This window comes from Anomaloglossus baeobatrachus, chromosome 1 (assembly GCF_048569485.1).
Source record: "Anomaloglossus baeobatrachus isolate aAnoBae1 chromosome 1, aAnoBae1.hap1, whole genome shotgun sequence".
Taxonomy (NCBI): Eukaryota; Metazoa; Chordata; class Amphibia; order Anura; family Aromobatidae; genus Anomaloglossus; species Anomaloglossus baeobatrachus.
In genome coordinates this window covers 124627020-124653593 of record NC_134353.1, presented here as the reverse complement: position 1 = coordinate 124653593, position 26574 = coordinate 124627020, and the positions used below count along the sequence as shown (strand labels likewise).

The 26574-nt window shown below is 44.0% G+C and overlaps 1 protein-coding gene across 2 annotated transcripts in view; it reads right to left on the bottom strand.

The window, feature by feature from the left end:
- Positions 1-5778: 5778 nt before the first annotated feature.
- Positions 5779-26574, bottom strand: part of ATP10D (ATPase phospholipid transporting 10D (putative)) — a 187627-nt gene continuing 166831 nt past the window's right edge. For both annotated transcript variants that reach the window (XM_075347014.1, XM_075347013.1), the window contains 3 exons: positions 23796-23900; positions 18176-18363; positions 5779-6800 (listed from right to left, as the gene is read on the bottom strand). In XM_075347014.1, the coding sequence (XP_075203129.1) occupies positions 6575-6800; positions 18176-18363; positions 23796-23900 (519 nt within the window). In that variant the 3' untranslated portion in view covers positions 5779-6574. The remainder of the gene's footprint in view (positions 6801-18175; positions 18364-23795; positions 23901-26574) is intronic.

Sequence of the window (26574 nt, the reverse complement as noted above, 5' to 3'; positions counted from 1 at the left end):
AAAAATGCTGTAAAAACGCCACAAAAAAAACGCACCAACACTGCACTAAAATTGCAGATGACTCCCAGGAGACATCCTGCAACAAGGTCAGGTTTTGGTCAGGAAAAAAAGCGCTACAAAAGTGTCCTGTGTAAACATAGCCTAAATGTTACTTTGTATACTTTACCTGTCTTTTCAGATAAGAATATAAACACAACACTGATTTCAGTAGGAGTGGGCAAACATCTAATGTGTATCAGGACTTCCCGATTCCCTGTCAGCCAGGTCAATGAAGGAGTCCATAAATGTTGTTCACACGAGAATTATCTATCTAAAGCGCTCATACATAGAGAAAAAAAATGAATAACGTTTGCTGAATGAGATTTACATTTGTTTTTGGTCCATACGTCAATTTTACTATCAGAGTTGACTCAGTTTACAGCGGTGGTTCCAAAACTTCAGTCTTCACAGCCCCTCAACAGATCATGTTTTCAGGATTTCCTTACATAGAACAGGTGATATCAAGGAATTACCTGTGCAATACTAAGAATATCCTGAAACATGACCTGTTGGGGGCTGAAGACTAAAGTTTGGGAACCAATGGTTTACAGAATGGTTCTGGCTCATTGAATGGGGTCCCAAGTGGAGGACTCTACAACGTTACATGCCTTAAGGGGCTTATGGAGAGCTAATGTCTTCATGACAAAACCTCTTTAAATGTTTCTTTGTATACTTACTTGTCTTATCAGATAAGCTTATAACACAACACTGTATGATAGATTCAAATAAAGCAAGCGAACGAGATAGAATGCCATACCCCTCCACCAATACACCACACACTACCGGCTGAGGGCCGATTCACGCACCATAATGCTAAAGGTTTGTGATCTTACGTAAGATTTATAAACCTGATTAAGAAAACATGATATCTGCATCTCAACAAGAACAGATTTACAGCAAATATTTTTATTTTGATTTATCAGCAATAAATACATTGTGCACAAGAAGAAACCTAGCGCCTATACAGAAGGCATAAAAATATCTGGCATAAAAAACATTAAGACATATTGAAGGTGCATTGTCCCTACAGTTCGGGCTCAAAGGTGGACAGACAAACATCTCAAACAATAAAGGGCTTTGCAGGCTTAACCTAAACATTACCAGAATGCTAGGCTTGAAATCATCATCTACATATACGTCCAGGTAAAAGAATCGGCACATCCCAGCAGAATACGTATACTGTACATTGGAGGCACTGCAGGCGATAGTCATGAAAGCCACGGATCCTGAAAGCCTGAGTCTACCGACCTAGGCACTTGCAGATTTGCAATCAATTTACTAAAACTTAATTTGCTATTTAATGTTTCATATATAAAACTGTCCAAACTATTAAAAAAGATATAAAAACAGTTACAAAACGTGAACACTTTACAGTTTAGCGGATTTAGAGTTACTTGCACGAATATCTTAAGGTCAAGGAAACATTCAAGAAATCAAGAAAAGGGGCCATTACATATATATTTGTGATTCCCAAGTATTTGCTCATAATTTAAGGAGTTGTGTGAGATTACAAAAAAAACAAAAAAAAACAAAAACCCACTAGTGCACTTTTACCCATGCACTATGTCCACCATTGCAGCTCATCCGCATCATTGGAAGCCATTGATAAGAATGACGCTTTTCTGGAAAAACAAAAAACCTTTTTTCTATTCTCAGACAACCCAGAAAAAGTGTTTTAACTTCTATTTGGCAAATTAATAAAAAAAATACACAAATTTTAGTGCACCAAGTAAACAAAAATAATTTTAAGATATGTATTTTTAAAGGTCCCAGTTACTTTTACAATCCTTCTTCTAGTTTCAGATTAAAAAACTGAAGTAGAGCTGGTTTACAGATTTTCTTATTAATTCTGACTTCTTGTGTTACTACTATTAGCCATTACCACAATGGGCACTTGGGAAGAAAACAGGTGACTTTATGAGAAGTGGAAAATTTTAAAAATCGGTATTTAACCTGCTGTAAAACTATTAAATGTTCCTTTAAAGGGGTTGTATGGACTTAAATACATCTGCTTATTCCAATGTAAAGCACTATGCCTGTCCATAGGTAGTGTCTGGTATAGCAGGTCAGTCCCATTGTAATCCCTGATATACATAGCATTAATGGAGCACTCTGGAATATTTTTAATCCCTCACCCTCATTTATTTTATTGAGTTTTATTGGCTTAGGCTGCTTTCACACTTGCATTGAACGGCATCCGTTGCATTGCGTTGTGTGCTGGATACAACGGATGTGGTGCATATAGTGGCACAACAGATGCAATGGATCGTCCAAAATAACGCAATCAGTTAGTTTTTTTTTTCTTGACTCTACACATCTGGGCATACGCAGTTGTATAAAGACGGGTGCGTTAACGGAATCTGTCAAATGACGGATTCTAACGGAATCAGCCACCATAAGCGTTCATTATAAAAACAACGGACGCCGATGGAATCCTGCAGGTTGCATTTTTTTCACAGGCCGCCAAGCGCAGAAAAATGCTACATGCAGCGTACCATCCGCCAGGCGGATGCAATGCTGCGTTGGCTGACGGATGCAACGCAAGGCCATCCGTTGCTATCCGTAGCTAATAGAAGTCTATGAGGAAGAAAACTGTTTCCTGCAACGGTTACCGTAATTCCTCAAGGCGGCGGATAGCAACAACGCAAGTGTGAAAGCAGCCTAACAAAGTGGAAAAGGAAGGAATTATTCAGCTTACCATAACACTGGCATGAATGCGGTCCCAATAGTAGGTGCACAGAAGAACCAGGGCGGCAAGTCTGATAGCAAAGGTAGCTGAGCATAAGTGACAATCCAAATCCGGAACCAAAAAATAAGAAATTTATTAAAAGTTCAAAGATGGTTAAAAAAGCAAGGGGTCCACTAAACCGTATCAGGGTATATGTAACATTATGCCTTTCGGGCTGAAAACTAGTCCATATTCATAGGTAAGGACTAGTTTTCAGTCTGAAATGCGTAAGTTACATATACTCATACATTTTTAATGGACCCATTGCTTTAAGGATACATGTAACCTTATGCGTTTCCCACTGAAAACTAGTCTTTCCTCATAGGTAAGGGCTATGAGTAAGGGCTAATTTCTGTCTGAAATGCGTAAGATTAAATATACTCATACATTTTTAATGGACCTCTTGCTTTTTTTTTTTTACCAATCATTGAATAAATGGATTTTTAATTGAATTATATTTCCTCTGTGTGCTGGATTTGGTTTTTCACTTATGTTCTGCCACCTTATTGGCTTACATTGTGAAAGTGACATCCCGTGCACACAGTTTACGCTGGAAACAGGGGAAGACAGTAATGGGAAAGTATTGTAATGCACGCATGGTGCATATATTACTGATGGATAAAGGACGTATTAAGAAGGAGAAAAAAAAGCAATAACAGTATGTAAAAAAAAAAATTAACACGTTGGTTGCCTGCAGCCACCACTTGTCATCGGAGGAATGTACTTTGTACAATAAGGTCAAAAATAGTTTGCAGTAGGCTCCCTCTAATGGCAGCTCAAAGAAGCCATCCTACTTTACAAATCTACGTCTATAAAAGTGAAAGAAAGAAAACTGTTCTCCAATCAAAGAGAAGATACTTTAAGAAATTAAGTGACACAGAATTTTGGTATAAACAATGACATGGGGCTGATAAAAGGTGGACATTTTCAACATGATATAACCTTAAATATAAGGTGATGTTCAGCTTATGGCCAGATCTTATAACAATGAAAGTGATAAAACAATGATATAACATTGCTGAATTATTACATTATTACAAGGATAGTCCCCAATATGCTCAGGTATGCAGTATGAATTCGGAAGTTTTGCAAAGGATCCAGAATTCCTGGTATGCTAACATAAGAACATGACAAATCAACATGTTTAATAAAAATAAAAAAGCAAAACAAAAAAAAGTCTTGAAGAACATCAAGAATAAGGTTTCTACATATTCCAAGGTGTTGTACATAAGGGTATGTTCACATATCAAGTGTTTACAGCAGATTTTACTGCACCAAAAAACAGTGTTTCCAGGAAAAATAACGCATAAAATACACACATTTTTGCAGTTTTACTTTTGTTTGAATGTGAACAAAACACGAAAAAGACTAAAAGAACGGCCATGCTGATGATTAGAAAACATGCTTTAATGGTTTAAAGGGAATCTGTTAGGCTAGTTTCACACATCCGGCATTTCGACGGTTTGCCAGATCCGGCACACTCCAGTACAGTGTAATACAGTACAATAGCATCGCAGCAACCTCTGGTCACATGCTGTCATGTGACCGGAGCATGTGACTGTAGCTTGCCGCGATGCCACTGTACAGTATTAACACTGTACTGGAGTGTGCCGGACCTGGCAATCCGGCGAAATGCCGGATGTGTGAAACTAGCCTTGGCAGGCTTTTGCCACCTCATCGGAGATGATTTAGGCAAAGAGGCTGAGTTCAACAATGTATCACATTTCTGTGTGCAGCCGTTCTGAGACAGTGAAAGATTTTAGATTTTATATGTAGAATAGCTCCCCCTGCCCACACCAGGCTCTCAGTGTACATTTCCATAGACAAAAGCTGCTAATCACAGAAGGGGCGGAGTCGAACTAGAGATCATGTGCTGCTGAGACCCACCAATAATAAAGATAACAGGCTTAAGCTAACATTGCAGATAAACAAAAAATGGTCACAGATGCAGGGCTGAACTGTTTGTTTTAACTATTGCAGCATGTGGTCTTCAGGTTACACATTGCAGAAACCTGCTGACAGAGTCCCTTTAAATCTACAAGGAAAAAATAGGCAGCATGTGCAAGCGACTTCAGAAAGCTCATTCATTGTGCTGGTGCTGTAAAATGTTGTGTATTTATATTTTATAAAACGCATGCAAAAAAAAATAATAAAACAAAACACGGAAAAAATGCAATGTGTGAACAAGCGCTAATGCAGCAGCATGTAAGGCACAGACGCATTAGTCCAGCACTATAGTTCGTTAAACCTGAGAAACACTAGATTACTACACTTCATTACCTGCGAGCAGGAGATTCTGGCCCAAGTACACACTATGTACACTCAAATTTAACCCATTGCAAATATGAATATAACTGGTCAAAGTGGAATAAAAACCACAAACATTAAAATGGTTAAAGATGTCATCAGTCTACAAAATATTTATTCCATAATATTGTGTTAATGGGTTGAAATATTTCCCAATTGCAATCTTCTCTGGTTTTCAGCACCGCTGTAGTCCACTTCTGGCCCATGTGACCTGAAAACAGACTAGTCGGATTTCACAGAGAATTGTGTATACACCGAAAGTCACTTTCTCAATGTAAGTCTATGTTCCGAGATTCTATAGGCTTATATTGGGAAAGCAGCAGCGGCTACAGAGAGGTTACATAAGACTGGTATTTTTATCTTCTTACACGCCTTTACATTCATAACCAGGAAGGATTACAGAATTAAAATTTTGCTGATATTTTTTAAATGTGGGGGATATCATGTGGCTATACCCTTTGTATGTAAAAGGAATCCAGGACAAAAATATACTAACAGTAATAAAACAGATCTACACTGGTTCTGATACTGTTTAAAATGCAGTAAAAGGAATTTGTGAATATATATAGTCCTAAAATATAGACTAGGTTGCAGATCAAAGGGCTGAATTCATTTACCGGAAAAAAAATTCAATGTTAATCTATCACTATAATCTTGATCACTATAAATTGCAGCTGCAGGACAGACTGATCAACTACAATTAGTGAAGAAACACAGTAGTGAGTTTATTCTACAGCACTCCCGCAGGCGAAAGCAGGCATTACAGAAGATCTATTAAAAACCAGTAGTCTTTATGTGGAGAGCATGGAAGTACATGGTCCTCCAAAAAGAAAAGCTCTTAGAATCTCCTCTTTACGCCATCTGACTAGGGAGCTGATCGGAGGATATCCTCCTACTACTGTAGAAGGCAATAGTGGGGCTTATGAACAAAACAACCTCCTTTAGGAAGTAGTCAGTGCTACCTGAGAAACACTCCATAGCCTCTCATGACAGCTCATAGGTTTCAGCTACTTAATGGATCATTCAGGTGTAAGGGATGGTGAAAGCGGTCACTCCTCATAGTAGTTAGGTTTGGCAAATGTCAAGGAGAAGGAGTAGGAAACCCCTCACACTCCCTATGACTGTGACCTGTTGATGCTCTTGCCATCTTCTGCTTTCACCTTTTTAGATCATCTTTCAGAAAGTGAGAACATACAAAAAAATGCAATATACGAAGCAACATAACACTGAGTGGTCTACAAAATACAGCAGACACATGAAAACACTGAAATAAGGTTTGGGCTACCCTTCGCTCTGCTATTTACTGTATGCATCTAGATGTTGGTTCCTGGTCATAGTCCTCTCGCTCGGCAAAATTTGGCATTGAGAACATGAATATCATGTGAGACATCATCCATGGATAAAGGTTAGCACCAGTAGTGAAATACAGGTCACCTGTTGAACACTGTAAAGAAGGAAATCGTGCAGTAAATAGATTTCTAGTCTTTTTTATGTTGGCAGTCACACATCTGCAGCCCTGGGAGATCGCATGCAGGGAGCCTCCTCATCCACTTCTGGGGCTTTGCTGCCATCTGCTGGCACTACATGGAATAAGGTATTGTCAGTCTTTGGTAAAAAACAGTGTTTAATGGCGCTCGAGCGCTCCCCCGGTGACATAACGTCAAGCTGTTTTGCACTCTGCTGCGGGGTTGGAAACATTGTTCCTTGAAATACGCGGAAAGCAAACCTAGATGTAATATGGATAAAGAGAAAATTACATTAAAATTAGGTTCATAAAATTTAGGCCAATTTGAGTATAAACCGTGATATCTGGTCTGGACGTGGGTCTCCTGACCTGAACTCAAACATTTAGGACTCACTATAGTTTGGGTCAGGAGAGCCACGGATGATCTCTGGTCGGACAGAGAACATTAAATGTAGGACATTAACTTTAGAAGAACAAAAGCAAAGGAAACAAACACAAGGAGAGTTTAGGGATTAGAAAAAGGCCGGCTTCAACTCAATGGCAGACGTTCCTACAATGATCTTCAAGAGATGCATGCACTGGGAAAGCTCCAATGGCGGAGGCTAAATCTATTCATTAGTCGCTGTGCTGAAGGTATAGCAATACAGTTCAGTAGTCAAGTGTGAACAATGCCTTGCATGAGTAAAGTTATTATGGTTCCATATTACATTAAAGGGAACCTGTCAGCAGATTTTCCCATTATAAACTAAAAGCCACCACCTTTAAAGGGAATCTGTCAGGAGGTTTTTGCTACGTCATCGGAGATCAGCATGATGTAGGCAAAGAGACCCTGAATCCAATGATGGATCACTTAGATTACTGGGTGCAGCCGTTCTGACAATCAAGATTTATATATATACACCGTATTTTTCGCTTTATAAGACACACCAGATAAGACGCACCCCAAAATTTGGTGAAGGAATAGAGAATTTTTTTTTTAATAAATGGGGTCCGTCTTATAATGCCAGTGTCCGTCTAACAAATCATATAGAATATATGTCCCTCATAGCCCCCCATCTTAAAATTAGCCCCCTTAATCTGGATATGGCCATCTTATATTGAATATAGCCCCCTTGTGCTGGCACACGTCCCCCAGTGATGCAACGCGGCCCCCTGGGGCTGGCACACGCGGCCCCTAGGGGCTGGCATACATCACCCTGTGTGAGATATTGCCCCCATGCTGCTGCTTTTAGTAGAATAAACTCTTTCCTTACCTTCTCCAGCACTGTCCTGTCTCGTGACTCCCTCCTTAGCGTTGAGCTCCGGCCTCCTGCATTTCCTGGTTCTCGGCCGGTCATGTGATCGGCGCAGCAGAGTGATATCATCTCTGCGTGCCTGATCAAAGCGGCAGGAGAGAGACCGGGGAGACACGCTGGAGGGGGTAAGTAAAGAGTTTATTATTTTACTATGGGCAGCAGCATGGGGGCCATAGCTAACACAGGGGGGGCATGTGCCATCAAAGGTAAGCACAGGCATATATAATATGCGCAGCTTCCCTAGCCCATCACCGCGGTACGGTTTCAGCACCACGGTGATGGACAGCGGCTGTGCATATTATATGAGCGGGAGCAGGAGATCAAAGGCTCCCTCGCGCAGCTCACCAGCCTCCACCAGCCCCCCCAGCACCGCTCCAGTGCGGCCCCCCGCCTCCCCTGGACCCTGCAGTATATAATCTGTATATTCGGTTTATAATACGCACCCCCCCTACTTTCCCCCAAAATTTGGGGGAACAAAAGTGCGTCCTATAAAGTGAAAAATACGGTATAATATAATTATATATATGTATATATATATATACACATATATATATATATTAGTCATGTAGCAGAGCTGAATGAGCTTCCTCGCCCACACCAGGGTCTCAAAGATTCTACCTTGACACGGCGGTGTCAAACAGAGAAGTGGGTGTGTCCGGCGGCTGCTGTGCGTGTGACATTGTATAGCCGACGCAATGATACGTCCTGCTGCTTTAACAAAAATAGCAAGTAAACAAGAGATCAGACCTGGACAAGACCGGCATCCCTGAATTCTCTGTATTAACCCTTGCAGCACGCAGTATTCAAACTACATAGCAAAAACCGCTGACAGATTCAATTTAATTGATTTCTAACTGCAGTCCATCAACCTGTATCTAAGCCCCTACTCCCCCTACATACGCCGAAAAAATATATCTTTTATATTTCTGGCGCACGTGTCTGATCCAATGGTTATCTTTTTTCTTTTCTCAGCACCTCCTCAATCCCTGCAGCTGCCATCCTCCTGGCTTCATTGATGTGAATGATAAGTAAAAAGTCATCCAAAGATCATCTCCAATCTTGTATCTGGACAGTCGAGATGCATGAGCATTTTTGCCTTACTAACGGCGGAGCAAAGTACTGTACTGCTCAGAAACCTATTAACCAAAAGTGAAGTTGGCGCTGGTGCATACACAACAGGATATTGGGCTGCACTTATCAGAGCAAAGAGAGTCTGTGCTTCAACATGATCTGTGGGGGACATAGGAGGCATCATCTACATCAATCAAACCCGTTACCCGTCCCGTTACAGGACGGCCGCTGCAGGGATCAAGGAGGCGCAGAGTAATATAAATAATATATATATATATATATATATATATATATATATATATATATATATATATATAAGACGCCCATCGGAGCAGGCCGCGCTGTATTTCAGAAGTTTAAAAGGTATTTTCGGCATATGTAGCACGGTTTTAAATATTTTCAAAAGTTGTCAGGTTATGAAATCAGCCATTTCTTAATGATTTTGACCTTCTGAATTCAAAACAGGCTTTAGTTTGCTCTAGTTTCTATGATATCAAAGAGTTTTCCTGTTACTACTGCAGATAATTAATGCAGAAATGTTGAAGTCCGTTGGAACATTTTTTGCAAATATAAAAAGCTGCAGAATATTTTGTTATGTCAATTTTCTGATATTTATATACAAGAAAATTAACAATTCAAATACCTACAACCTGTCTAAACACTATTGTGAATTATAAACAGTTACGGAAATTGCACTATAAAATTTGCTCCTCATTCAGTGATGACTCTTTTCTGCTTCTCTCTTGTCCTCCTGAATCGGATCATCTCTTACAATTGTACAGCAGTAATCTGCAAGTATTGATGGAATCCATTTTCCTTGATATTTTTTCTCCATGGCCGCAATCTTGGTGACGTCTATCACCGTGCTCGTTGCTCACTGCTCCGGAATTTGGTAGAAAAAAAAAAGTCTAGATGCGAATGTAAGAAGTTAATCTTTAAGGACATGTTACAGCCTTATATGTTTTGAGGAGATGTTCAACCAACCCTTCATAGTTATCTGTTCCTGAGTTTCCTGAAACGTTAGTTATGTCTAATGCGAATGCTTCCCATGCAGCCTTTTCTTTGCCCTGCAACAAACACAGGAACTTCTCATCCTGGAGAAGCTAATGAATCTGAGGTCCGATAAATACTCCTTCCTTTATCTTTCCTTCATTCAGCCTTGGAAATTTGTCAATGAGATACTGTACTTGAATGCCGTTACATTTTTATCCATTCCCTTTACAAAGTTTCTCATTAGGCCCAACTTGATATGTAATGGTAGTAAAATAATCTTCTGTGGGTCAAGTAGTGCTGGATGCAGGACATTTTATTTCTTGGCTGAAGTGAATGTTGGAGATGCCAGCTCTCATATATTTATCATGGTTGTGGAACAAAGAAATCTGAACATCGCCCACTAGAATATTCCACTGCTGTAGCCGGGAGCCTAAGAGCTCAGCCTTAGGGTCCCGTTACACGTAGCGACATTCCAGCGATCCCGACAATGATACGACCTGGTCAGGATCGTTGGTACGTCACTACATGGTCGCTAGTGAGCTGTCAAACAGGCAAATCTAAATAACGCAGCAACGATACGGCGACCCTCGGCGGTCATTGGGTCCCTGTCACACAGCAGCTATTCTGATGCGCGTTGAAAAGACAAAGCAAAAACACAACAATGCATGCTGCCCAGCGGGACACCAACGATCAAAAAATGAACCAGGACGTTCAGGTACGATCGGCGTAATCGCAGCGGGGGGGCGGTCGCTGCTGTGTGTCACACATAGCGAGATCGCTAGCGAGGTCACTGTTCCGTCACAAAACATATGACGTTTCAGCGATCTCGCTAAGTACATCGTTATGTGTGACAGGGGGCTTTACACTTGGGCAGATCTAAATCTCTAACAAGCTCGTTCTGTTCACTTTGTTACAAGATGTGGTTCAGTTGAGGTTCCTAACAATAAGTCTGGGTCATAAGAGGAAGATGCGTCATGATACCAAGCGCCCTCTTCTTCCTCACTTGGCACATCTGAATATGTTTCTGGTTCTTTTGGAATCGGCAGTTCTTCTGTATGTGGTACTGGGCATATGGCAGATGGAAAGTTTGGATACTGTAAAGTTCACTACTTATTCTTTGAAATTCCTTTCTTAATGGAGGCACCATGCAGAAATAGCAATTGGTAGTGTGATTGGTTGGCTGGCTATCTCCATTTCATTGGGACTGCAAAAAGCAAAGGATTGCCTCTTCCCATGCAAAACCACTGGGTAAGATGTGATGCACATCTATTGCAGCATATGTATGAAGCCCAACTCTTGTCCTGATCTCCTAATCCTCAGTCAAAATACAGATTGTCGGCTTTCCTTATCATGGAAGTAAAATTTAGCCTGACACAAAAGTGACTTCTCTGCATATGTTGCAAAATGATTCACTTTGTTAATGCAAGAGGAAGGCATATCTGAAAAACAGAATATGCTAAGAAATCCTAAAACTGTATACCTTACCCAGAGAGCATTTATAAATGTAGGTGATGCAACTGTAATTAGGATGACATAATCAGAGCTCAGTTGGTGTTTGATTGGTCGCCCTAAGATGACAGAATACTGAAGGCTCAATAGACTAAACAGAGGATGTAATAGACTTGCTACTAACAATGCTATAATGATGATGACATAATAATGATGCTATTTTTCTATAAGCCTGCACGAAAGGTGTCATAAGTAATTACAACCTCCTCTGGATCTTGAAAATTACAGCCAATCAGCAAATTTAAGCATGATATTGATTTTCAGCAATACAAAATTAAACAAGTATTTTCATATTTGTCTGTAGAACAGTGTAGTCAGAGTTATGGGCTTAGATACAGGTCGATGGACTGCAGTAATAAAGCAGTTAAAGGGGGTGATTTTAGTTTATATTGGGTAAACGTGGCGACCGGCTTCCTTTAATGTAAGAACTTTGAGTTTTCATGAGGCCTGGATACCTTCATAGCACTATGCACAATTATACACTTTTTCCATGATTGCCCAAGGATACAGCAAATCACATTAAAGGGAATCTGTCAGCAGGTTTTTGCTATGTAATCTGAGGCTACCATGATGTAGGGGCTGAGACCCTGTTTCCAGCAGTGTGCCACTTACTGGGATGTGGGTTGCGGTTTAAAAAAAACTAAGTTTTAAACTCAGGAGCTTATAACTAGAGGAATATATAGAGCTAAGCTGTACTAGACCTACAGCAGAGACAAATTATTTGATAACAAATGATGTACACAATAAGCTAAGAAACACATTGCTGGAATCAGGATCTCTGTCCCTACATCATGCTGCTGTCATTACATAGCAAGCACCTGCACTTCCACTCTGTCTTGCTGGTCTCTGACAATCTTCTCTAACTTGCTGTGCAGAAATTGGCTGTGACAACAATAGCTTTCAGTATTGATACATTATACAGTGTGTCCACCCATATTCTGTCCACCGCCATTAACTGGAGAACGGCAGCAGCTATAGGCATAGAAGTGGTGTCTAGGTATAGTAAAGCTCCACCTGGTGGAAAACAACGGAGTTAGCATTTTTATCTCAAAAACGGTACGAGATAGAGAAAAGAAGGGAATTTTGTTTACTTACCGTAAATTCCTTTTCTTCTAGCTCCAATTGGGAGACCCAGACAATTGGGTGTATAGCTATGCCTCCGGAGGCCACACAAAGCATTACACTAAAAGTGTAAAGCCCCTCCCCTTCAGGCTATACACCCCCCGTGCTGCTACGGGCTCATCAGTTTTGGTGCAAAAGCCAGAAGGAGGAAAAAATTATAAACTGGTTTAAAGTAAATTCAATCCGAAGGAATATCGGAGAACTGAAACCATTTAACATGAACAACATGTGTATACAAAAAACAGGGGCGGGTGCTGGGTCTCCCAATTGGAGCTAGAAGAAAAGGAATTTACGGTAAGTAAACAAAATTCCCTTCTTCTTTGGCGCTCCATTGGGAGACCCAGACAATTGGGACGTCCAAAAGCAGTCCCTGGGTGGGTAAATAATACCTCATAATAGAGCCGTAACGGCTCCGTCCTACAGGTGGGCCACTGCCGCCTGAAGGACTTGCCTACCTAGGCTGGCATCTGCCGAAGCATAGGTATGCACTTGATAGTGTTTCGTGAAAGTGTGCAGGCTCGACCAGGTAGCTGCCTGACACACCTGCTGAGCCGTAGCCTGGTGTCGCAAGGCCCAGGACGCTCCCACGGCCCTAGTAGAATGGGCCTTCAGTCCTGAGGGAACCGGAAGCCCCGAGGAACGGTAAGCTTCGAGAATTGGTTCCTTAATCCACCGAGCCAGGGTTGATTTGGAAGCTTGTGTCCCTTTACGCTGGCCAGCGACAAGGACAAAGAGTGCATCCGAGCGGCGCAGGGGCGCCGTACGAGAAATGTAGAGTCTGAGTGCTCTCACCAGATCTAACAAGTGCAAATCCTTTTCACATTGGTGAACTGGATGAGGACAAAACGAGGGTAAGGAGATGTCCTGATTGAGATGAAAAGGGGATACCACCTTAGGGAGGAATTCCGGAACCGGACGCAGAACCACCTTGTCCTGGTGAAACACCAGGAAAGGAGCTTTGCATGATAACGCTGCCAACTCAGACACTCTCCGAAGTGAGGTGACTGCTACTAGAAAAACCACTTTCTGCGAAAGGCGTGCGAGCGAAATATCCCTCATTGGCTCGAACGGTGGTTTCTGAAGAACCATCAGCGCCCTGTTCAGATCCCAGGGTTCTAACGGACGCTTGTAAGGAGGGACGATGTGACAAACCCCCTGCAGGAACGTGCGTACCTGTGGGAGCCTGGCCAGGCGCTTCTGAAAAAACACAGAGAGCGCAGAGACTTGTCCCTTAAGGGAGCCTAGCGACAAACCCTTTTCCAATCCGGATTGAAGAAAGGACAGAAAAGTGGGCAAGGCAAAAGGCCAGGGAGAAAACGCCTGAGCAGAGCACCACGACAGGAATATTTTCCACGTCCTGTGGTAGATCTTGGCGGACGTTGGTTTCCTAGCCTGTCTCATAGTGGCAATGACCTCTTGAGAAAATCCTGAAGACGCTAGGATCCAGGACTCAATGGCCACACAGTCAGGTTGAGGGCCGCAGAATTCAGATGGAAAAACGGCCCTTGAGACAGCAAATCTGGTCGATCTGGCAGTGCCCACGGGTGGCCGACCATGAGATGCCACAGATCTGGGTACCACGACCTCCTCGGCCAGTCTGGAGCGACGAGGATGGCGCGGCGGCAGTCGGCCCTGATCTTGCGTAACACTCTGGGCAACAGTGCCAGAGGAGGAAACACATAAGGAAGCTGAAACTGCGACCAATCGTCTTCCACGCACAGCAGACTCCGCCGGACTTCCTGGAAGGCTTGCCGACTGCGTGTCCCACCTTGGTGGTTGATGTAAGTCACCGCTGTGGAGTTGTCCGACTGAATTCGGATCTGCTTGCCTTCCAGCCACTGCTGGAACGCTTTTAGGGCAAGATACACTGCCCTGATCTCCAATACATTGATCTGAAGTGAGGACTCTTGCTGAGTCCACGTACCCTGAGCCCTGTGGCGGAGAAAAACTGCTCCCCACCCTGACAGGCTCGCGTCCGTCGTAACCACCTCCCAGTCCCCTTGAAGGAGACGCAGGTGAAACTGCGCGAAAGGTACTGCTTCCATTGCTGCCACCATCTTCCCCAGGAAGTGCATGAGGCGCCTCAAGGGGTGTGACCGACCTTGAAGGAGAGATTGTACCCCTGTCTGTAGCGGACGCTGTTTGTCCAGCGGAAGCTTCACTATCGCTGGCCGAGTATGAAACTCCATGCCAAGATATGTCAGCGATTGGACCTGTGTCAGATTTGACTTTGGAAAATTGATGATCCACCCGAAACTCTGGAGAATCTCCAGAGTGACGTTGAGGCTGTGTTGGCATGCCTCTTGAGAGGGTGCCTTGACCAGCAGATCGTCTAAGTAGGGTATCACAGAGTGACCCTGAGAGTGGAGGAGGGATTCCATCCGCAACCGCCTGGTCCTTACGTGTTTGTTGAGCAGTTTTAGGTCCAAACCAGGACGGAAGGACCCGTCCTTCTTTGGAACCACAAACAGGTTGGAGTAGAAACCGTGACGCTGTTGCTGAAGAGGAACCGGGACCACCACTCCTACTGCCTTCAGAATGTCCACCGCCTGCAGCAGAGCATCGGCTCGCTCGGGAGGCGGAGATGTGCTGAAGAATCGAGTCGGAGGATGAGAGCTGAACTCTATCCTGTAACCGTGAGACAAAATGTCTCTCACCCAACGGTCTTTTACTTGTGGTAGCCAGGTGTCGCAAAAGCGGGAGAGCCTGCCACCGACCGAGGATCCGGTGTGAGGAGGCCGTAAGTCATGAGGAAGCCGCCTTGGTAGCGGCACCTCCGGCGGTCTTTTTAGGGCGTGATTTAGACCGCCACGCGTCGGAGTTTCTCTGATCCTTCTGCGGCCTTTTGGACGAGGAGAATTGGGACCTGCCCGCACCCCGAAAGGACCGAAACCTCGACTGTCCCCTCCTCTGTTGGGGTGTTTTTGGTTTGGCCTGGGGTAAGGATGTTTCCTTTCCCTTGGATTGTTTGATGATTTCATCCAATCTCTCACCAAACAAGCAAACAAGCGGTCGCCAGAAAATGGCAAACCAGTTAAGCACTTTTTGGAAGCCGAATCTGCCTTCCATTCCCGTAGCCACAAGGCCCTGCGTATTGCCACCGAATTGTCGGCTGCAACCGCCGTACGGCTCGCAGAGTCCAGGACAGCATTAATAGCGTAGGACGCAAATGCCGACGTTTGAGAGGTTATGGACGCCACCTGCGGCGCAGACGTACGTGTGAGTGCGTCAATTTGCGTCTGACCAGCTGAGATAGCTTGGAGTGCCCATACGGCTGCGAATGCTGGAGCAAAAGACGCGCCGATAGCTTCATAGATGGATTTCAGCCAGAGCTCCATCTTTCTGTCAGTGGCATCCTTGAGTGAAGCTCCATCTTCCACTGCAACTATGGATCTAGCCGCCAGTCTGGAGATTGGAGGATCCACCTTGGGACACTGAGTCCAGCCCTTGACCACGTCAGGGGGGAAAGGGTAACGTGTATCCTTAAGGCGCTTGGAAAAACGCTTATCTGGACAATCTCGGTGTTTCTGGACTGCCTCTCTGAAGTCAGAGTGGTCCAGAAACATACTCTTTGTACGCTTGGGAAACCTGAAACGGAATTTCTCCTGCTGAGAAGCTGACTCCTCCACTGGAGGAGCTGAGGGAGAAATATCCAACATTTCATTGATGGACGCAATAAGATCATTCACTATGGCGTCCCCATCAGGAGTATCAAGGTTGAGAGCGGCTTCAGGGTCAGAATCCTGATCAGCTACCTCCGCTTCATCATACAGAGAGTCCTCTCGCTGAGACCCTGAACATTGTGATGATGTCGAGGGGATTTCATAGCGAGCTTTCTTAATCGGTGTGGGATTGCGGTCCGTGTCAGAGACCTCACCCTGGGATCCATGAGACACCCCGGGAAGACATTGCTGTTCCAACTGAGGGGGACCATGGGACAATGATTCTACAGTGCCCCTGGCTTGAGATGCTGGCCTTGACTGCAAGGCTTCTAATATCTTAGCCATAGTCTCAGAAAGTCTTTCAGTAAAAACTGCAAACTCCGTCCCTGTCACCTGTACAGCGTTAACAGGTGGATCTCCCTGGGTCACCCTTAGCAGAGACTCCGGCTGAGAAAGTGCCACAGGGGCCGAGCATTGCACACAATGAGGGTCAGTGGAACCTGCCGGCAGTATAGCCGTACATGCTGCACAGGCAGCATAGTAAGTCTGTGCTTTGGCACCCTTGCTATTTGTGGACGACATGCTGTTGTCTCCTCTGAGCAATACAGGAGGGGATATAGCCAAAAATCAACAGTGCACCATACAGTGTAAAGTATAGACTATAATCCATAAACTATAAATACACTTCTGCACTAGTGGGGCCAGCACCACAGGTGCTGCTTACCGCCCTTGCAAAGCGTTTGTGTGGGCACCAGAATTCCTGCCTGGGTCTCCCTGAGCTTGTCTCTCCTCTCCAGCGTTAGCAGAGCTGAGAGTAATGGCTGCCAGCGTCCTGGGGAGAGGAGGGAGCCGTGGGCGTGACCCAGAAAAGTGCGGGAACTGGTGCCCCACTGTGCAGAGTGAGGGGGGTGGAGTATGCAAAGCATGCTCCAGCCCTCAGTGCTGCTGTACTGTAGCCATACCCTGTACAGCGTCCCGCCCTTCCCCTGACTGGCAGGGCTGAGGGCGGGAAGAAAAAGAGACTAGGCCGCAGAAGCCGGGGACTCGAGTTATAAGCGCGGCCGCCACCTCCTTCGCACAAAGCATAAAAACTGATGAGCCCGTAGCAGCACGGGGGGTGTATAGCCTGAAGGGGAGGGGCTTTACACTTTTAGTGTAATGCTTTGTGTGGCCTCCGGAGGCATAGCTATACACCCAATTGTCTGGGTCTCCCAATGGAGCGCCAAAGAAAAAGTGAATTACAAAGAAGTAGGGCATCATCAATTAATACGAATCGACACCTTGCATACAGAAATGCTATGATTAGAATGTGTAAAACTCAGAAGGATTTGGACGTGAAGCGATACCTCATGGAGACCTTCCTACAAGTCATTGGGTATGGTGGCTGCATGGAGTGCCCTCCACGCTCACCTGACCTGACCCCAATGGACTTCTTTCTGTGAGGTCACATCAAACAGCAGGTGTGTGCGACCCCTCCACTAACATTGCAGGACCTACGACGACGTATCACAGATGCTTGTGCAAATGTGCCACCTATGATATTGCACAACATGCAGCAAGATTCAGTATGCTGTCCAGAGTCCAGATGTGCATTGCAGCTGACGGTGGCCACTTTGAGCATCAAAGTTAAATGAGCACCATATGCGAGACCAGCAATCAATGTTTTGGGGGGGGGTTCATGGGTTTCATATCATAGCATTTCTGTATGCAAGGTGTCAATTCGTATTGAATTGATGATGCCCTACAATTTTTTAATTCACTTTTTTTCTCTATCTTGTTCTGTTTTCGAGATAAAAATGCTAATTACGTTGTTTTCCACCAGGTGGCGCTATAGGTGGGTTCATTGCGTAGCGCATGGCTACTTTACTATACCTAGACACCACTTCTATGCCTATAGCTGCCGCCGTTCTCAAGTTAATGGAGGTGGACAGGATATGGGTGGACACACTGTATACATAGAAGAGACATAAAATTTTATACCTACCGTGGTAAAAGTGCAACAACCACAGACATAACACACACCAGATAAAACATTGGGTCTGTCAGGTGTGTCTGCATTATCCAGTATGGGTTTGCAGGTGGCATACATTTCAGGCATAATGCATTAACAGCCAAGGTGAAGAGAAAGTAGGCGACAATGCTGAGAGCCATCACTGTCCAGTGTATCCAGGTCTGAAATATAAAGCACACTTTTTTTAAATTACACAAGCACAGATGCCTGAAAAAATATTTTAAAAATATTTTACCAAATTTTATAGTATTAACTGCACACATTAAAGAGATATCTTAGACCCGATGAGGATGTTGAACTTACTTTAAAAATGCATGTCTGAATGACTGTATAACTCTTTATGAAAGTTCCCTGCCGAGAACGAAAATGAGCTGTTTAGAATTTTAGTTAGATATGGGTGGCACGGTGGCTCAGTGCTTAGCACTGCAGTCTTGCAGCGCTGGGGTCCTTGGTTCAAATCCCACCAAGGACACCATCTGCAAGGAGTTTGTATGTTCTCCCCGTGTTTGCGTGGGTTTCCTCCGGGTTCTCCGGTTTCCTCCCACACTCCAAAGACATACAGATAGGGACTCTAGATTGTGAGCCCTAATGGGAACAGTGTTGCCAATGTATGCAAAGCGCTATGGAATTAATAGCGCTATATCAATGAATAAAATTCTTATTATTATTGTAATAATTATTACAATAATATATTGTAATATTATATTATATATTAATGTATTATTGTAACTTACTCAAAGTAAGTATAGCTGCCTCATCAAGCCTAAGATCTATTATTCTAATGTATGTATCCTGACCTGTGGGCAGTGAGACTCCCCTGTAGGAGTCGGCAGCTGCTTGCGCCCACGATCCAGGCTTGGATAGTTGCAGTCTCTTGCGGTGTTTTCCTTGTGGAGAACACGTGTCTCTGCAGCAAAGAAATGACATGCTGCGGCTCGGGAAGCCGCACTGCAGATCAGTTTATACTGCGGGCCGTACACACAGTGGGCTCGGAATTTCTAGATATATCATCCCCTGTGCTTGTACTGTATATCACAGCGTTTTGGATACACCTGAAACATGCTGCGTCCAAACCGCTGTGAACCCTGATCGCAGCCTTAATGTTGGCCTATTCTTCCCATTCTACACTCAATAACAAAATATTGTGTCTTTTTAAACAATAAAGGGAAAACCAGATGCAGAAAACTCCTCGTATATTTTGCCCTTGGAGAGATTTGAACCCAGGACCTCAGCGCTTAGCAAAAGCGCTAAACACTGAGCCACTGCACTGCCCACGAGGTGAGGGTCATGGCTTTTGGTTCTCTATGGATTAAACATTGATGGCCTATTGTAAGGAGAGACATCAATGAAAACGGGGTTATCACACAAGCTATGAAGGCAAAAACAGGGGCCACTTCCATCCTCCTGGGGCTGTGTCTCCGTAATTAACTTGCAATCAAAATTATTCATCCCCATTACAATTTAGGCTTATTAGGTAAATTTACAAACAAACATTCTGCTGTTTGGTTTATTGCAAACAATAAAAATTTAAATGGCTCCACACAACTAATATGAGAAGTGGTTTCTCAAAATTCAACACAAAGACATTTTTACTGATCACTGCAGTCTCAGAGTTATTCACTTCCTTTACCACTTCTTTAGTATTATGTAGATCCCCTTGGTCCTGCAGCAAACCTGACACATTGCCAGACCGGAGAGGGAGAGAGAGAGAACAAAAAAAAACCTCGAATCCGGATCGTGCATCCGGATTCCCGGGTCCGGGTTGGACCCGGATCGGACGCTGAAACCGCGCGGATCCGGATTTTTAAAGTTCGGGTCCGCTCAACACTACTCACCGGGTTTTCACTATGTAATATGAGAGCAGCATGCAGGAGATCCGTAAAAAAATTCAATAAGGTATCAGGGAAACCTTATCCTTTGTGAAAGCTGAGACTTGGACTTTCCAAGAAGACAATATTCTTAAAGTCCACCAATTCTTGGTTGTAAAGGCCCCTTTACACACAGACTTTCAGCGATCCCACCAGCGATCCCAACCTGGCCGGGATCGCTACAAAGTCTCTGGTGAGTCGCTGGTGAGCTGTCAAACAAGCAAACCTGGCCAACGACGCAACAGCGATCCGGACCTGCAGAACGACCTAGCTAGTCATTGGGGACGTTGTAAAGCAGCTTTTTGAAAGGGAAGTCGCTAACGTAGTCGCTGTAAAGTCCCCTTTACACACAGACTTTCTAGCGATCATGCTGCACAAACAAAGGACCAAAGAATGGTCCTGAACGATTTGTAGCGATCACAACTTCACAGCAGGGGCCAGGTCGCTGATGTGTTTCACACACTGCAATGTCGCTGGGGAGGTCGCTATTACGTCACAAAACCGGTGACGTTACAGCGATGTCGTTTGCGATGTTGCAGTGTGTAAAGGGGCCTTTAGAATACTTCTTTCAGTCATCCAACTTGAACCCCATAGAAAATCTTGGTGTGATTGGAAGAAGGTGATTACAGCAGCAAATCCAAGAATATTCGTGAACGGAAAGCCATTGCCAAAAGTTAGGGTGGGAAAAAAAGGAAAGACAAAGCTGTCTGTTTCCTCTGTATAAACAGATGGCTCTTTATTTCTCCTTGCAAACATAAAACCAATAAAATGCATGTAAATCGCTGATGCTCGTTATGCTCCTATTTTGAAGCTATAGGTCTTTACTCAGTCACATAAGGAACTAGCGAAGATTCCTTAAGCTATGTGTCCACGGGGACAGTGACCTGCGGATATATCCACAGGACATTCCGCAGGAGCTCCCAGGAAACCGCACCACAACTTTTGTCTGTTTCCATGCTCTGGATGTGCTGCGGAATGTCCTGCGGATATGGTGCGGGCATTCTGCATTGAGGATACAGATGCTTCGGCACTGCATCCTCAATGCAGAACAAGTGCTGCAGTGATCGGGGGTTCATACTTACCTCCATCATGCAGCACCTCGCTTTCCGGCAGCCTTTTCACTCGGTCATCGTCTGCTGCACTGTGCTGGAGGTGGGCGGGAGGGCCTGAACTAGCTCCAGCTGTCATATAACCGGAGCTCGTGCAGGCCCCGCCCACCTCTTCCTTCCTGTACCTGGAACCACCACGCTGCTGTACACCAGATGGAGAAAGTGACTCATGTGTCTGCTATCAAGGCAGGTAAGTATATGGGACCCTGCGGAGAAATCCGCAGGAATAATTCGCATGCTGCTGATTTTTCCGCAGGGAAATCCGCATTATTTCCGCTGCGGAAAAATCCGCAGCGTGGGCACAGCAGTTCCCAAATGCCATAGAAATGGTTGGGAAGTAGCTGTGCTGCAGATTTTTGAAAAATCCGCAGAATTTCCGCGAAAAATCCGCGGCAAATTCCGCGCATTTTCGGCAGCGTGGGCACATAGCCTTAGGAACACTGCTAGAAGCTGGTGTCTACAGTGAATCACATTTGCAACAGCTCAAGGAACTCTATTAAGTACTAAAGATACTTGTCAAGAAGGTTTTGAAAAATTCAGAGACAGCAGTAATTAAGCAGTTAAACATGCTGAATTTGGAGAAACCACTTGTAATTTTGGTTGTACTGAGTGATTTAATTTTTTCCTTGATTGATTTGATCATTGCAAACAGCAGAAAGTTTGTAAATTTTGCAATTGTTATATAAAACAGGGAATACTAATAAGATATAACATGCCAGATCCCCTCCAAGTCAGGCAGTGTACCTTCAATGGTCGTTATACAGGGCCTTGGAAAAGTATTCATACTCAAACTTTTTCACACTTCACTTTACACCGACTCACAAACTTAAAATGTACTTTACAAGGATTATATGTGGTATAACCACACAAAGCAGCAAGTATTTGTGAAGTGTTATGGAAATGATATATAGTTTCTAAATATTTTAAAATATAAAACCGAAAATTGTGTATTTGTATTCAGTTCTCTGTACTCTGACACCCCTAAATTAAACCTTGAGTGCCCAATTGCCTCCAGTCACTTTATTAGTAAATCAAGTCCACCTATGTGTACCTATTCTTAGTATAAATACAACAGTTCTTTGGAGGCCTCAGAGGTTTATTTGGGAACATTAGATATCAAACAGCATCATGAAAACCAAAAAACACATCAGACAGGTCAGGGATAAAGTTGTGTGGAGAAGAGTAAAGCAGGGTTGCGTTATAAAAAAAAAAAAAAAAAAAAAAAAAAGCCCAAACTCTGAACATCCAAAGACGGAAGGAGTATGGCATAACCATAAATCTAAAAAGACATGGCTGGCCACCTAAACTGACATCCCAAGCAAAGAGAGCTCTAATTAGAGTAGCAGCCAAGAGGTTCATGGTCACTCTGGAGGAGATGCAAAGCTGCCGCCCGACCACCGTGCGGAGCTGCCGCCCGACCACCGTGCGGAGCTGCCGCCCGACCACCGTGCGGAGCTGCCGCCTGACCTACACCCCACCTATTGTCTCCTCCCCATAATCCTATAGAATATAAGCCCGCAAGGGTAGGGCCCTCTTCCCTCTGTACTAGTCTGTCTACTGTAACGTGTATATGTATTTTGTATGTAACCCCCTTCTCATGTACAGCACCATGGAATTAATGGTGTTCTATAAATAAATAATAATAATAATCCACAAATATTAGGACAACTATTAGTATTAGTCATATACTCCACAAATTTGACTATTATGGAAGAGTGTCAAGAAGAAAGACATTTTTAAATGCAATGACATAAGAAGCTCCGTTTTTAATTTGCAAAAAGCCATGTAGGGGACACGTGGCAGAAGATGCTCCGGTCAGATGAAACCAAAGCAGAACTTGTTGGGTTAAATGCAAAATGGTATGTGTGGCGGAAAACTAACACTGTACATCACCCTGAAAACACCATCCCCAAAGTCAAACATGGTGGCGGCGGCATTATGCTGTGGGAAGGCTTTTCTTCGGCAGGGACGGAGAAGCTGTTCAAAGTTGATGGGAAGATGGATGGAGCTAAATACAGGACAATCCTGGAGGAAATCCTGTTAGATGTTTCAAAAGACTTAAGACTGGGGTGTAGGTTCACCTTCCAGCAGGACAATGACTTTAAACATCCTGCCAGAGCTACAATGCATGGTTTAGATCAAAGCAAATTAATGTGTGTGAATGGCCCAGTCACAGTCCAGACCGAAATCCAATTAAGAATCTGTGACAAGAATTAAAAATTGCTGTTCACAAACATCTCCATCCAATCTCACTGAGCTAGAGCTCTATTGCAAAGAAGAATGGGCAAAAATTTCAGCCTCTAGATGTACAAAGCTGGTAGAGACAGATCCCAATAGACTTGGAGCAGTAAATGCAGAAAAAAGGTGGTCCTACAAAGTACAATTTTCAGAACTATATTTTTTAAAATACTTAGAAAATCCTGTATGATTTCCTTTATACTTCTCACATAATTGCTCCTTACTGTTGATATATCATATAAAATCTCAATAAAATAAATTTCAGTTTGTGGGTGTAACGTGACAAAATGTGGAAAAGTTCATAGGATCTGAATACTTTTGCAAGGCACTACATCTGCTGTCCCGTGTAGTATAGCTCGCTTCTTCATACTGACTCACCATGCTCTTACTCTCAATTAGGAGATGCAGTAAAACCACAAACAATGTCGCTGTGATTATGAAGTTTCCGAAAGAATAGATGTCCATGATTGAGCCGAAGTACGTCTGCAGAGATCACAGAAGAGGCAGAAATAGGTCATGGAACACATGGCGAAATATCACAATCTAATAAAAATTACACCTCAGAGCATATGACGTGTCACACGTGCTGCCATCTGCAGCCTCTCTGCAGCACCGTATTGCGGATTATTCTTATATAGGAGCAGTGCTTTTTATATAGCAATTTGAATACATTTTTCATCTTTTTAGAGGAACTTCTCTGAAGTCTAAGGGCGGCTTTGCACGTTGCAACATCACACATACGATGTCGGTGGGGTCAAATCGAAAGTGACGCACTTCCGGCGTCACTTTCGAGATCGTAGTGTGTAAATGCTAGATGATACGATTAACGAGCGCAAAAGCGTCGTTATCGTATCATCGTTGCAGGCTCCGACTTTTTCATAATTATGCTGCAGCGACAGGTACGAATTTAGTTCCTCGCTCCTGCGGCAGCACATATCGCTGTGTATAACGCCGCAGGAGCGAGGAACATCTCCTTACCTGCCGCCGGCGGCTATGCGGAAGGAAGGAGGTGGGCGGGATGTTTACATCCTGCTCATCTCCGCCCCTCCGCCGCTATTGGCCGCCTGCCGTGTGACGTCGCTATGACGCCGCACGACCCGCCCCCTTAGGAAGGAGGCGGGTCGCCGGCCAGAGCGACGGTCGCAGTGGAGGTGAGTGCATGTGAAGCTGGCGTAGCGATAATTTTCGCTACGCCAGCTATCACAAGATATCGTACCTGCGACGGGGGCGGGAACTATCACGTGCGACATCGCAGCATCGGCTTGCGATGTCGCAACGTGCAAAGCCCGCCTAAGAATGCACATCAATTACAGGACCCATCTAAGTGATATACAGTGTCTCCACCCGTATCCTGTCCACCGCCATTAACTTGAGAACGGCGGCAGCTATAGGCATAGAAGTGGTGTCTAGGTATAGTAAAGTAGCCATACGCTACGCAATGAAACCACCTATAGCGCCACCTGGTGGAAAACAATGGAGTTAGCATTTTTATCTTGAAAACGGAACGCGATAGAGAAAAAAAGTGAATTAAAAAATTGTAGGGCATCATCAATTCAATATAAATCGACACCTTGCATACAGAAATGCTATGATATGAAACCCATGACCCCCCCCCCCCAAAAAAAAACATTGAATGCTGGTCACACATATGGCACTCATTTAACTTTGATGCTCAAAGTGGCCCCCGTCAGCTGCAATGCACATCTGGACTCTGGACAGCATACTGTATCTTGCTGCACGTTGTGCAATATGGTAGGTGACACGGTTGCACAAGCATCTGTGATACATCGTCGTAGGTCCTGCAATGTTGGTGGAGGGGTCGCATACACCTGCTGTTTGATGTGACCTCACAGAAAGAAGTCCAATGGGGTCAGGTTAGGTGAGCGTGGAGGCCACTCTACGCAGCCACCATACCCAATGACTTGTAGGAAGGTATCCTTGAGGTATGGCTTCACGTCCGCAGCCTTGTGAGTTTTACACGTTCTAATCATAGCATTTCTGTATGCAAGGTGTCGATTTGTATTGAATTGATGATGCCCTACAACTTCGTAATTCACTTTTTTACCTCTATCTCGTTCTGTTTTTGAGATAAAAATGCTAACTGCTATGCTATGTTTTCCACCAGGTGGCGCTATAGGTGGTTTCATTGCGTAGCGCATGGCTACTTTACTATACTGACACCACTTCTATTCCTATAGCTGCCGCTGTTCTCATGTTAATCCCAAACATTGTCTCAAATAAAACATTTCAATGTTATGTTACATAAAGCTTTATTTGGGACAATTGTCTCTCTGCCATTTTCATATTTTAATCTGGGAGACAGCCAACGATCGGGATCATATATTGCAGTTACATTCTGCCGGAGCTCCACTGGAGGAAACTCTTGCAGCAAAACAGATCAGTGGCATCCCCTTGTATCTGGGCTAATCAATGGCAGTAATACGCTCCAACAAACATTGTTGTTCAGTTGAGCATTCAATTTGCTCGTCAACTTATCATACCGAACTTACTACACTTAGAGAGCACTACATTGCCTTCTCCTTTTCGAAAATAGGGATTTCCACACAGGACCCCATCTTGGCAGCCTAACGTGATATTAAAGGGAACCTGTCACCAGATCTGGCGACTATAACCTGCAGCCACCACCAGTGAGCTCATATATACAACATTCCAGAATACTGTATATAAGAGCCCAGGCCGCTGTGTATAACGTAAAAATCACCTTTACTAAAGTCATTTAGGGGGTAGTCCGATCGGTGTCACTGGTCGCAGGTCTGGCACCTCCTCTCTGCGGCAATCGCTGTTCTCCTACCCAGCCCAGCCCAGTATGGATGGCATTGCAGTCCTGCGTATGCGCACTTTGATCTGCACTGCTCACGGCAGATCAAGGTACTATAGTGCGCATGCGTAAGGAAAGGTTAAAGACCACCCACGCACTACAATACTTTGATGTGTCCTCAGCTGGTCACAATCACAAATTATCACAAATGATGATACATTTTACAAAAAAATTGCAACATATCTCATCCTTGTTGAAAGTGGCGATAGTCTCCAAGGAGAAGTAATTTAAAGGGTAAAATGTTCAGCAGGCACTGCAGCTTGCTGGATCCTAACAGTGTGAAATTCGAATTTCTTTCTTCTTTGCTAGTTCGAACAG